A 12,599-nucleotide genomic window follows, 5' to 3' on the forward strand; every position below is an offset into this window, starting at 1 on the left:
TCTCTAACCAGGAACAGTAAGCCCCTATTTCTTCTTCACTATCTTGAAAATTAACCCTTCAAGTACTTTCAAAACCCCTGCACCCACACAGCTAAGCATCTCTGAGCCTTAGGAAAGTCTATTAACTGTGCCCTTTAGCCTGCTCACCTGTTCAGTTTTCTTGTTGGTCTAAACCAGGGGTGGGCAAAGTATGGCCCATGGATCAAATCTTGTTCTTGTGAGTAAAGTTTCATTGAAACTTGTACATTGTATTAGGTTCCTGGGGCAGCCGTAACAAAGTATCACAAGCTTGGGGACAACATAACAGAAACTTGTTCTCTCACAGTTTGGGGGGCTAGAGGTCCAAAATCGAGGCATTGGCAGGGCCATGCCCCCTCCAGAGGTTCCAGGGAGAGTCTTTCTTTGCCTCTTCCTGTTGCTGTAGTGGCCATCAGCATTCCTTGTAGCTGCATGACTCTAGTCTCTGCCTCTGTCTTCCCACGGTCTTCCCTCCTTCTCTGTGTGGCCCAAATCTCCCTCTGCTTTTCTCTTATAAGGGCACTTTCCATTGGAATTTAGGGCCCTACACAGATAATTCGGGGTGATCCCATCTCAAGATCCTTAATTATATCTGCAAAGACTCTTTCCAAATAAAGTCACATTCTTAGCTTTTCGGGGGGGGTCACCATTCAAGTCACCACATCCACTTGCTTATGTGTCATCTGTGGCTCCTTTCGTGTTACAGCAGCAGAGTTGAGTAGTTGCTCAACTGAGCTGTTGGCCCACAAAACCTAAAATATTTACTATCTGGCCCTCCCTTTACAGAGAAAATTTGCCAAGCCCTGGTTTAAACCCAGAGCTGTCTCACAACTTTGCTGAACTACTCTCCCTCCTCCCAACAATCGACACTCGTCACACACACACACACACACACACACACACACACACTCACTCACTCACTCACTCACTCACTCACTCACACAGAGCCAGTCATAATCCATGTCATTGTTAATAAAACAGTGCTGAACCCTGACAGGTGTATCTGTTATAAGGTAGCTCGTAAGTATGGCTGGTGTGTAACTCAGTGTCTTCAAAATTTCATCTTTACCTGCTCTTCATAAAAATATATGTATTGAATAAAATGCCTCGGAACATTGCGCGGCATTGAGTCCATTGTATATTTGGGAGAGAGCCAAAACCTCTTCAGTAAAACTGATTTTTTTCCCGTATCTCTTGTATATCTGATTTCAGTATTATTCAAACTTGGGCCAGAGGGCAATTTGAGAAAACAAATGGGACAATTTGTGACCCTAACATTTCCTCAAAATGTCACCTCTGGAATTGACAAAGCAATATTGACACAATGACTTGCTGCCCTGTCTTGGTAAATATCAGAGCAAAATCTCCACAGCCGAATTCTCTATTGGAAGACTCTTGAAGATCAAACAAAACAATGAGATTTAAATTAGAGTTTTGCAGTTTTGAAGAACAACAAACAAATCTTCAGGAGTTTTCACGATACAAGTAAAAATGGAAATTCATCGAAGTATTAACTATGCGTAGAAATAGCAGAGAGGGTGCATTACCTGCGAATGCTCCACCTTGTACATCCTACCTGTGTGCGTGTGTGCTTACAGGCACGCGTACTGGCATTTATGTGTAAAAAATACGCACACCCACAAGGACAGGAGAAGGCTAAAGAGAGAAGTTTTGGTGCCACCATTGCAATATGTAGTATTATAGTTTTTATTAATATACATTATATGTATATATTTATTATTACCTTATCGTTACAGTATTTCCTAAAATACGTGGTAGAAGTATGAGGATCCTTGACCTTCTCTTAACTCAATGAGGGAAAAGTCCAACATCTCCCTATACAAAGCGGGAAATGTTAGCTCTCACTTTACAAAGAAAAGGGCAATCTGTTTTCTGGAATAACAGCCTATTGGACTATCGCCTTTAAGGATTTTTAAAGGCATGTTGTATATTCACATTTATAGACATAAATGAGGCCTTTTAATGCTAGAATCAGAGATCAGATGGAAGTAAGCTGTAGTTCCCTACTCTCGGATGGTATTCTGTTTTATCAAATAGCAATTGTATTTTCTGCAGTATCAATTCTCCTAACCAAGAAATCCTTGCACCTGAAGCCTAAATCGACCGCTACCGTATTTTGAAAGCTGAATGACAACCGTATTCACAAAAGTGGTGCTACAAGCCATTAAGTTAAGAAACAGAGACAAGGCCCCCCAGAAACCAGACAGCACAGTAATGTGTCTTTGCATGACTCTTTCTCTTTAGGAACTGAAAATAAAGGAAAGCATAACCTCCTTGGCCCAGATTGGAACTGTGTACCCCAAGTGACCACATTCATTGACGAAGGGGAGCAAGAAGCACAGATAACATATATAGATGCGAAGCAGAAGGCAGTTGAGATTCCAGAAGGCACCTTGTGTCCAAAAGACCACCACCGGCACTTGTACATGGACAACACCTATAACTCAGACGAACTCAGCCAGCAGCTGACCCAGCCGGGAGATGCTCCGTGCAAGGCAGACTACAGAAGTCTAGCTCAGCGGTCCCTGTTGACTCTCTCAGGACCAGAAGCTCTAAAGAAAGCACAGGAGCCTCCAAGAGGAGCTAAAGTGTCCTTTATTTTTGGAGATCTCGCCTTGGATGATGGTATCACTCCCCCGACTCTCGGCTATGAAAGACTGCTGGACCAGAGTCCAGATCTGCTGGAGAAGCAGAGGAATCTCTACATCAGCGGTGCCAATGACACGAAGAGCCTGGATCTCACTCCAGACGCAGAGGGCATCCAGTTCGTGGCCAATTCTGTGTATGCAAACATAGGCGACGTGAAGAACTTCGAGGCTGCCCAGGGCATAGAGGAGCCCCTCTTGCACGACATCTGTTACGCAGAGAACGCCGACGACGCGGAGGACGAGGATGACGTGAGCTGCGAGGAGGACCTCGTGGTGGGAGACATGAACCAGCCGGCCATCCTCAACCTGTCTGGGTCAAGCGATGACATCATTGACCTCACGTCCCTGCCCCCGCCCGAAGGGGACGACAACGAGGACGACTTCCTGCTGCGTTCCTTGAACATGGCTATCGCCGCGCCTCCACCTGGCTTCAGAGATAGTTCCGACGAGGAGGACTGTCACGGCCAGGCCGCTCCCTTCCTGGGGGACAAGGAGGCAGGCGGCACCCTGCAGAACGACGAGATCCCCGTGTCCCTTATCGACACTGTGCCCACCAGCGCCGAGGGCAAGTGTGAGAAGGGCCTGGATAGCGCCGTCGTTTCCACGCTGGACACTCTAGAAGCTCTGTCCGTGTCAGAAGATCAGCAGACCAGTGACAATTCAGGTTCTTTCACGATTGTTACATTTATTCACTGATAGCCATATCATTTCATCCTTGCAAGCCATCCGCCCTTGGAGTCCTGTCATGTGTCCTTCATGTCACGCATGTCCCGTTTCCTAAACGTGCTGAAACTACCATCGTGGGGTTTTTGTGTGTGTGGTGTCCTTGGTTGTTCTTTTTTTAAAACACGTGGCACGTTTTTTCCCCCCATTTCCGGAACAACTGTGCAATAAACTCAGAGTCCTTTTACTGAAAAGGGAAAAAGTTGGGTTTTTTTTGTTTTTTTTTTTTAATAATAATGAGCCCCATTTTCTTACATGTCTCCTAGTGCCTGTGATGCATCCATTAACCGGCTCTTGTTTTTTACGGCCTGCAGGTGTAGCCATCTTGCGGGCTTATAGTCCCGAGTCCTCGTCAGACTCGGGCAATGAAACTAACTCTTCGGAAATGACGGAGAGTTCTGAACTGGCCACGGCCCAGAAGCAGTCAGAAAACCTCTCCCGCATGTTCTTGGCCACTCACGAAGGCTACCACCCCCTTGCGGAAGAGCAGACAGAGTTCCCCACCTCCAAAAGCCCACCTGGGGCCTTGCCTCCGAAGGCCTCCCACGCCCTCACTGCCCGTCCAGTGAGCGACCTCCCGCCCAAAGTTGTGCCTTCCAAGCAGATCCTTCACTCGGGCCACGTGGAGATGGAGCCCGAAACCATGGAGACTAAGTCAGTCACTGACTATTTTGGCAAACTGCACATTGGGCCGATGGCATATTCCTGCACCAGCAAAAGGAAAAGCCAGCCGGCCGACGGGGAGGGGAAAGCATCCCTTAATGGGAGCATGCCAGGGAAAAAACAGCAGGGGACCAAAACGGCAGACGTGGAGGAGGACGCCAAAGGTCAGTTTGCTAGTGTGTCTTCAAGGGACAGTCAACACCTGAGCACTTTTAACCTGGAGAGAACTGCCTTTCGCAAGGACAGCCAGAGATGGTATGTGGCCACTGAGGGGCCTATGGCTGAAAAAAGTGGGTTGGAAGCAGCAGCAGGGATAACCTTTCCCAGAGCTTTGGCTGTGGGAACCACAGAGACCGAAGGGAAGGATGATGGGGCTCCTGATGGAGAAGCCGTTGAGGTTTCAGGACTTGGCCAGCGGGACCACTTCTTAACAGAGGTGACCTGTGTGTCTTCAGCCAAAGACTTAGGTAACCCGGACGATGCTGACCCGTCCACCTGTGACCATCCTTCCAAGCTCCCCGAGGCAGAGGAGAGCGTGGGCCGCCTTTGTGACTACCACTTGGCCAAGCGGATGTCGTCGTTGCAGAGCGAGGGCCATTTTTCTCTGCAGAGCTCTCAAGGCTCCTCGGTGGACGCAGGCTGTGGCACGGGTAGCAGTAGCAGCACTTGTGCCACTCCGGTGGAGTCCCCGCTCTGCCCCTCCATGGGGAAGCACCTGATTCCTGAGGCTGCCGGGAAAGGCGTGAGTTACCTTCCTTCCGAGGAGAGAGCCACCGGGCTTCCCAGCCATGGAGCCGCCTTTAAGGAATTACACCCACAGACAGAAGGGATGTGTCCGCGGGTGACAGTGCCTGCCCTGCACACGGCCATTAACGCCGAACCCCTGTTTGGCACTTTGAGAGACGGATGTCACCGACTCCCCAAGATTAAGGAAACCACAGGTACAGCAATGACGGATTTAGCGCTCTGCGTTACCTGCCAGGAGCACGTAAACCAAATTTACAGCAAACCTAAAAATAGAAAGTCTGGAGGAAAAAGAAAAGGGTTTTTTAAAAAGGCTGCAGAACTGTGGCCAGGTTAAGTGTCAAATCATGGTTCCCCCAGTGTTGAGTAAATACTGACGCTTCTAGGTCTGGACAATAGTGGAAATGGCATTTTTGGCCTTTAGCTTCCTGCTCTGTCTTGCTTTTAGAATCTGATGGAGCAACATTCTTTCCCTAAATTCTAAATGTAGACTTTTAGCAGCGCCCAGTGCAACTTTTAGTTATAAGATCGTATTGCCTAGAATCGCAAAAGTTTGATTTCCTTCTCAAGACGTCGAATTTCTCATTTTGCCATTTCCTTTTTGAGAGGCAAGGAAGGAAAATAGAGAAGGGGATCTGGGAGGCGGGAGAGGTTGGGGAAGATCCTTTGCCTCTCAGCAGTACTTCAGAGCCCTCCCTACTCTGTAAGACTCTCCTAGACAAGGACTCTGAAGTATCTGGCCTACCGCAGTGTCTGAAAGGTTTGGGGGGGGATGCACGATGAGCTGCTTTATTTTCCCCCAAATAATAAAATATAGACGCCGGGTAGAAACACGAACACAGCCACCTTCTGTGCCCGCCTTCACCATTCTGCCACCCAGTGGGCACCTATCCGTCTCCGAGATCCGCTTGGCCGGCCATCCTGTGGCAAAAGCAGACAGTATTTCATACTTTGCAATTTCAAATTATATCCTCAGAAGTGTCTTTTCCATATAGATCAATAGATGTTAGTGAGACCTTATATTGGTCAATTTCCATTCCCGCCGTTTTAAGATTATCCCCTTTCTCAAAACTCACCACTGGCTTCACCTGCCTTGGGAAACCCATCTATGAATGTTACTAAACTCATCTCCCAACTAGCATCTGTACCTCTAAACTCATTAAAGGACACTTTGCAGTTCACAAAGAGCTTTCACCTAACCTATTCCTCTTGTTTCTCACAAAAGTTCTGTGAGGTGGAGGCCATTGTCCCCACATGACAACTTTTCTGGGACTTTCCCAGTGTCTCAACTTCAAACCCTGTACCAGGCGAACCTCATGGGGTCCTCTTCAAAAGGCGAAGATACCTAATTTGCATTAATTAAATTAGGCCACTTCTTTTTAGGAAGGTAACCGATGCCAGGATTAACCTGACTCCTTGAAATGGAGCTTAAATGTCGTAAACACGGTTGAATAATCTGTATGGAAGACGTGTGTTTGCTCATTATGTGTCTAAGCTTTAATAGATAAATATCGGGAACAAGGCAATTCACAAAATTCCACTGTCTCCCTCAAAATATTTGGGATTTCTAGACAATGCCAAATGAATCAATCGTTTCAGGAATAAGAGATTCTAGTATTTCTTAAAATATATTAAAATTGAAATCTATTAAAAGATTTCAGGAGGCCGTCTTTGGAAAGCAGGTCGACCCTGGCAGATGGCAGTTCTTCTCGAGTGCATCCTTGGGAGATGACAGACATCGCATAGAGATTTAGTAAAAGTGACCACCCGTGAGGTGCTTAATGATTCTCTCTGTTTTCCTACTACCCCTAGTGTAGCTTTGACAGAGCCTGGGAAGGAGAGACGAGGAGGCATGCCTTCAGCTTGGCCTCAACATCCTAAAGCTGATCCCACCCTGCTACCATCAGACATTCACTCGGAATCAAAGGTGCCAATTCCAAATCAAGACCCTACTGATTTCTCCCAAGCAAACCAGGCCTACGGAGAGGCTGTGAGCTGGTGGCCACTGGATCTGCGAGGGGGGAGCCTCAGGACACCCCCCAGCCAGAGGGCTCTGAGACGTAGCAGCCGTATCCTCTCGGGATCTGTAAGTTTGGAGACCTTCCGGGAGAGAAGCAAAGGTGCAGTCAGCTTAAAGTGTCCAGGTATCACAGAAGCACAGGAGGCCAGTTCAGAAAGGCACGCAGAACTCCCCCTAGGGAAGAAGCTCACCAAAAGTTTTTCCCAAAGCTCGATGCACTTTAGCTCTGAGGGGAAAGTTCACAAAAGGTCCCCAGCAGCTCACAAAAGCTCAAAGCTGTATAGGACATTGCCCTTGCGGAAGCTGGAAGGCAGCAATTGGAGATGCCGGGGACCTTTCAGCTACTGCTTCCTGAACCGAGGGCAGGATGAAGATGGTGATGAGGACGAAGAGCAGAGAGAGGTCGATCACCACGTCTCTTGCCTCTTTCGACCACAGATGACTCAAGCCACGCCAGACCCAAGCAGCCCACCCCTGGCTGTCGGAATTCAGAAGCAAGGAGGGGAGCTGTCCAGAGGTTCAGTTCTGAAGGTCTGGGCCGAAGACTTGAGTGGCCCAGATGATGTGGACTTCAGCAACCTGGCTTTTGATGCCCGGATTGCAAGGATAAATGCCCTTAAGGAGAGCACATATGCAATGCCCGATGGGTTCCTCGCAGCCCAAAATGATGCCAATGAGCTGCTCTGCCTTGTCAGGGAAACCAAGGGGAAGAAAGGGGAGTCACACCTTGAAGCGTATGACCTAACACTTTCTCAGTACAAGCAGCTGTTATCCATTGAGTCCAGACAGTTGGGGAGTGCCTGCAGGAAAATGGCAATGGCCGAGAAAAGTCCAGAGGAGATGCTCCTAGCTATGACTTCCAGCTTTCAAGTGCTCTGTTGCCTAACAGAAGCCTGCATGCGATTAGTTAAAGTTGTGAACTCAGAAACACAGCGGCAGGAAATTGTAGCGAAGATCGATGAAGTGGTCATAAACTACATCTGTCTCCTGAAAGCTGCCGAGGCAGCCACTGGAAAGACCACTGGGGATCCCAATGTTGGACTCTCAATGCGACATTCAACCACCATGGCCGCTCTCGTAAGCACACTAACACGTTCTCTCAAGATGCTTTTAAATAAATAAAGTATGAAAGTCACGTCATAATCTACCTTTGCAAAGCCATACATGAACTTTTATTTACTTTATGTGTACGATGAACAGATGTCTCCTTTCTTCTCTCTGTATATTTTGTTATTTTATATGAAATAGGAGATAAAAGTCACATTGATGAAAAGTTGAAATGTACTAATCCAGATGTATTCTGTTTCTATTATACATATATACACATGTAGAAGAAATATACAAGGAAGTGGTGATATTTGGCTATTTTTCATATAGTCGAGACTCCAGGTATGTTATGTGAAACGTTAAATTCTGCTGTGTTGGAGCAAAACAATGAATCCTATCCCCTTTCCTTCCAAGTGGATACTTGGAGACCATATCATTCATATTTAGAAGTAAAAAAGAAAAGAAAAATCACAATGTATATAAAACAGTACTTATGTTTTAAAACTATGATTTTTAAGCATTGGAAATAGCAAAAAGACATTTAAAATTCAAAAAGCTATTATGAATTATTAGAGAATATATATAATAAATTAATTTTTTGCTCATAGCGTTTGGTTATCTGATGCTTTTTTCCAGGAATCCTACATACTTCATTTTGGCTTACGCCATTTGGGCTAGAAATGGGGTGGGAGTGGATTCTATTGTGTCAACACAAATGCTCTTCATGATGTTTCTAGAATTAAAATACTTCCCAAATAGAAGAACAGGGGGAATGATGGGCAGGTTCCCGGGTAATACCTACTTAGGGACTATCTAATTGCACACAAGGAAAGGAGTTAATAATACCAAAATTAAATTGTTTGATGAAAAGAGAGATCTGCTTTGACTCAGTGTCAAAATATACAAACCAAAGACACCATCTCTCTAGAATTCCCTTCAGGGTGACAGAACATTTAGTAAAGTATTTGCAAAATTATAAAAAGGAACGTTTAATGATCCTCACAAGTAAATGCAGGTCCAGTAACGTAAAGCAAAGAGCTTCGTGCATCACCTCTGCGGGAGCCAATGCTTCCAACCAAATTTGCAGTGACAACCTAACACTGGGACAAAATTTCAAATCTGGAATGTTCCAGAAAATCAGGGAAAGATAGTTACTCTAATATGGAAGCCATACTTAAATAAATAATAAAAGTATTTTTGAAATGTTCTAATCTGGATTGGCTGATAGAAATGTGAAAGCTGAGGGGGGAAAAAAAAGAGTGGTAAACTTGACCGCTTCAAGTGAACCTGACGGAATGCAAAGAAGTTTTTAGAACCATCGTCTCTCTAAAAATGTATCTTTGGGTCAAAGCAAAAGGATGCAAAGTCTGCAATTGTAAAATAAAGTTGATATGTACATATGTACTTCGTGGCTCTTTTAGTGCTCAAGCTACACACACTCCTATTTATGTAGGTGGCTTCTTAGAATATGACAGGAGTGTGCCCAGTGCAAATATTTCCATTTCTGTAGGCATAACACAGTCCCCAGTTGCTGTCTCTCTCGTCAGTTGTTCCGTAGAGACTCAATAACAAAAGCCACACATATTTATAGGTGGTAGCAAACAAAAGGAGTTTAGACGCGTTATTATGATGTTTAAATAATAAAACATTATTTGATTACAGTTATAAATATTGGTGTTTGATAGTGAGAAATATTAATGATGTTTACTGTGGAAATTTTTGGTAAATGTTCTGTATACGCAAATACATATTAATATAGGATTGTGTTCTATGTCAGACGTTGTGCTAAACATATCATATCTTATCTCATTTAATCATCGCGACGATCTTATGGTTTGGACACTATCATTAATTCCCTACGGAGGCAATATAGTTTCGTAGTTAAGGACATGTGGTTTGGGGTCAGAAACTTCTTCATTTAAATTTGGACTGTGCCATTTTCTAGCCCTTTCATCTTGGGAAAGCTAGTCAGTTTTCCTCAGTCTCAAGTTCCTTCTAGTAATATGGAAGTCAATAATAATAAGATCTATTTCCATAGGATTGTCACGAGTCTTAAGTAAAATTATGTGTATAAAGTTCTTACTGCAATACCTGGCAAAGAGTAAGTACTCAGTGTTAGATATTATTATCATCATAAGCACTGCGTTAAATATATTGCCCAAGGTAATATGTAGGGGCTGTTTGTTTTATACGCGTATCGTATCCTGACTCTGTGCAGAATACATGAGTGTATTGCATATGTATAAAAGAAATATACAAGGAAGTGATGATCCTCGTTCGATCACATGTCCAGTTAGAACACCATCCCAGTCCATTTCAGTTCTTCTGGAGGCCTCAGTGAAATAGCTCTGGGTCTTTCTGACCAATCTCCCATTACCTTTGGGTGCTCCAATAAATTTCTGTTTCTTATAAACAAACTCTTTACTACTTAGAGAACCTCAAGAGCCCCCCAATCGCTAAATGTGCTGCTCCTAAGTGGGGTCCAGGCCCACTAGAGTGTAGGAAGAATGTATTAGAATGATACTTGTGTTTATTTTTATCTAGCCTTTTTTATGTTTGTGTATGTTTTATAATGGCATAAGAGTACAGTGGTATATGTACATCATTTTAAATAAATCAATTAATTAATAAGCATATGCCTGATGCATGTGTGCAATAATATTGTCGCAGGTAGGGTTGCACTCACTAAAGTTCGGAGACCACTGAAGCAGAGAACGAAACTTCCTTGTCCCTGAGGTCTTTTACATTTAGTCCCCAGCCTATTTTTCCAGGTGTACCACCTATCATTTTTATTCATCCTTTATTATAAAACTTTCAAACATGTATAAAGATAGGCACGATCATATAATGAATCAATATGTACTCATCACACACCCATTCATGCCCAATCTTTTCTCTGTTTCTAGGCACCTCCTTCCAAACTGTATGTAGAAGCAAATCCCAGACATCATAGCACTTAATCCATGAATATTTCGGTAAGCACTTCCTATAGATAAGAATTTTTAAACATAATCATAATGCCATTTTCACACTTTTTAAAATTAATAATTCCCTAATATTACCAAATAAATATGATACAGAAATAAATGATGAAGAAAGTGAAAATTCCTATAAACCCAACCCCCAAAGACAGTGGTTGTCAACAATTTGGGCCATCTGCTTTCAACTTTTTCTATATCTGTGCTATTGTTACCATTATTGTGCGTGTTTAGGAGTTTCACTTTTGACTCAGAGAGTTAGTCTGGACACATTTGCCCTTCTCCTGAGTCTCAGTTCCACCATACTTTGTGTAAGTGGATTGGCTGGAGGGATCTGATTGACACGGAAAGACAGAGGGTCAGATGAACCACCGCCACAGTATTAGGCTTCTAGTAAAATCCAGCAACTAATGCAGTTGCCTTAGACATTAAAATTAACACAGACCCCTCAGCCCAGCTGGTATTAGTCTAATCACAAAAGAAATTTTCAGAAAAAAAAAAAAACTGACAATATTGAAATGACCAGCTACAGCAACATTACAGTAGATTGATTCCTTTTGCTGTGAATTTCATCTTTCATTATAATTCGTCTTAGGAAAGACAATTTTCATTTCTGTTCCTCTTTTATATATTTCTAAATGTCAGTTGTTCTCTGAATGTTATTTCTGAGCTACTCAAGATGTCACACTAATTTATTCCTCCTGGATTACTCTCCATTTGGCAATGGAAAAGTTTGTTCTCTTGGACTGATTATCACCATTCATAATTGTGTTAACTGTTTTTGAAATTGAGAAAAAAGCAAATTAGCTGTGTTCACGTGATTCCTTACCTCTTGCAAATATTTAGGAATCTTCACAGGGATCAGAATACATGGATATTATTACGTTATTTCTCCTCTAACCTGATTTTATCTCTGCCGTGAAAGTGGTTGATTTGGGGTGTGTGTGCGTGTGCGTGTGTGTGTTTGGGTGTATAGAGGTGCCGGACAGGTGTTTGAGTAGATAGGTGTGTGTGTCTGTCTGTGAGAATAGTTTTCAGTTTGGTTTTATGGATTTCAGTGCAAGTTTCCCCTCTGGCAGTCCAAAAACTATGATAAAACTTTCAAGTCAGATTACAGAAATAGCTTCTCAGCTTTGAAAGATCAAAGAGTTGGAGTCTTACCTTTTGAACTGAATTTTTATTCATAACAACTTGAACATCACTCAGTTGGACACTTTTTATTCTACCTATTCCTTAGCCTACCCCTCTCACTTTTTCATTTCAAAAATTGGAAAGTAAACTTTAGAACTGTGTTAAAATTTTTTCATTTTTATTTTATTTTTTTCGCATCTTTATTGGAGTATAATTGCTTTACAATGGTGTGTTAGTTTCTGCTGTATAACAAAGTGAATCAGCTGTATGTATATGTATATGTGCATATCCCCTCCCTCTTGTGTCTCCCTCCCACCCTCCCTATCCCACCCCTCTAGGTGGTCACAAAGCACCGAGCTGATCTCCCTGTGCTATGTGGCTGCTTCCCACTAGCTGTCTATTTTACATTTGGTAGTATATATAAGTCCATGCCACTCTCTCACTTCATCCCAGCTTACCCTTCCCCCTCCCCGTGTCCTCAAGTCCATTCTCTACGTCTGCGTCTTTATTCCTGTCCTGCCCCTAGGTTCTTCAGAACCTTTTTTATTTTCTTAGATTCCATATATGTGTGTTAGCACACGGTATTTGTTTTTCTCTTTCTGACTT

General features: G+C 43.6%; 1 protein-coding gene across 1 annotated transcript in view; it reads left to right on the plus strand.

The window, feature by feature from the left end:
* The window catches only part of FRMPD4 (FERM and PDZ domain containing 4), a 180,132-nt gene extending 172,173 nt beyond the window's left edge, over window positions 1–7,959 (plus strand). Inside the window, exons 14-16 of the mRNA XM_065901015.1 lie at window positions 2,284–3,351; window positions 3,725–5,014; window positions 6,635–7,959. Of these exons, the coding sequence (XP_065757087.1) occupies window positions 2,284–3,351; window positions 3,725–5,014; window positions 6,635–7,959 (3,683 nt within the window). The remainder of the gene's footprint in view (window positions 1–2,283; window positions 3,352–3,724; window positions 5,015–6,634) is intronic.
* The last annotated feature ends 4,640 nt before the right edge of the window (window positions 7,960–12,599 follow it).

This window comes from Phocoena phocoena, chromosome X (assembly GCF_963924675.1).
Source record: "Phocoena phocoena chromosome X, mPhoPho1.1, whole genome shotgun sequence".
In the NCBI taxonomy this organism is placed as follows: Eukaryota; Metazoa; Chordata; class Mammalia; order Artiodactyla; family Phocoenidae; genus Phocoena; species Phocoena phocoena.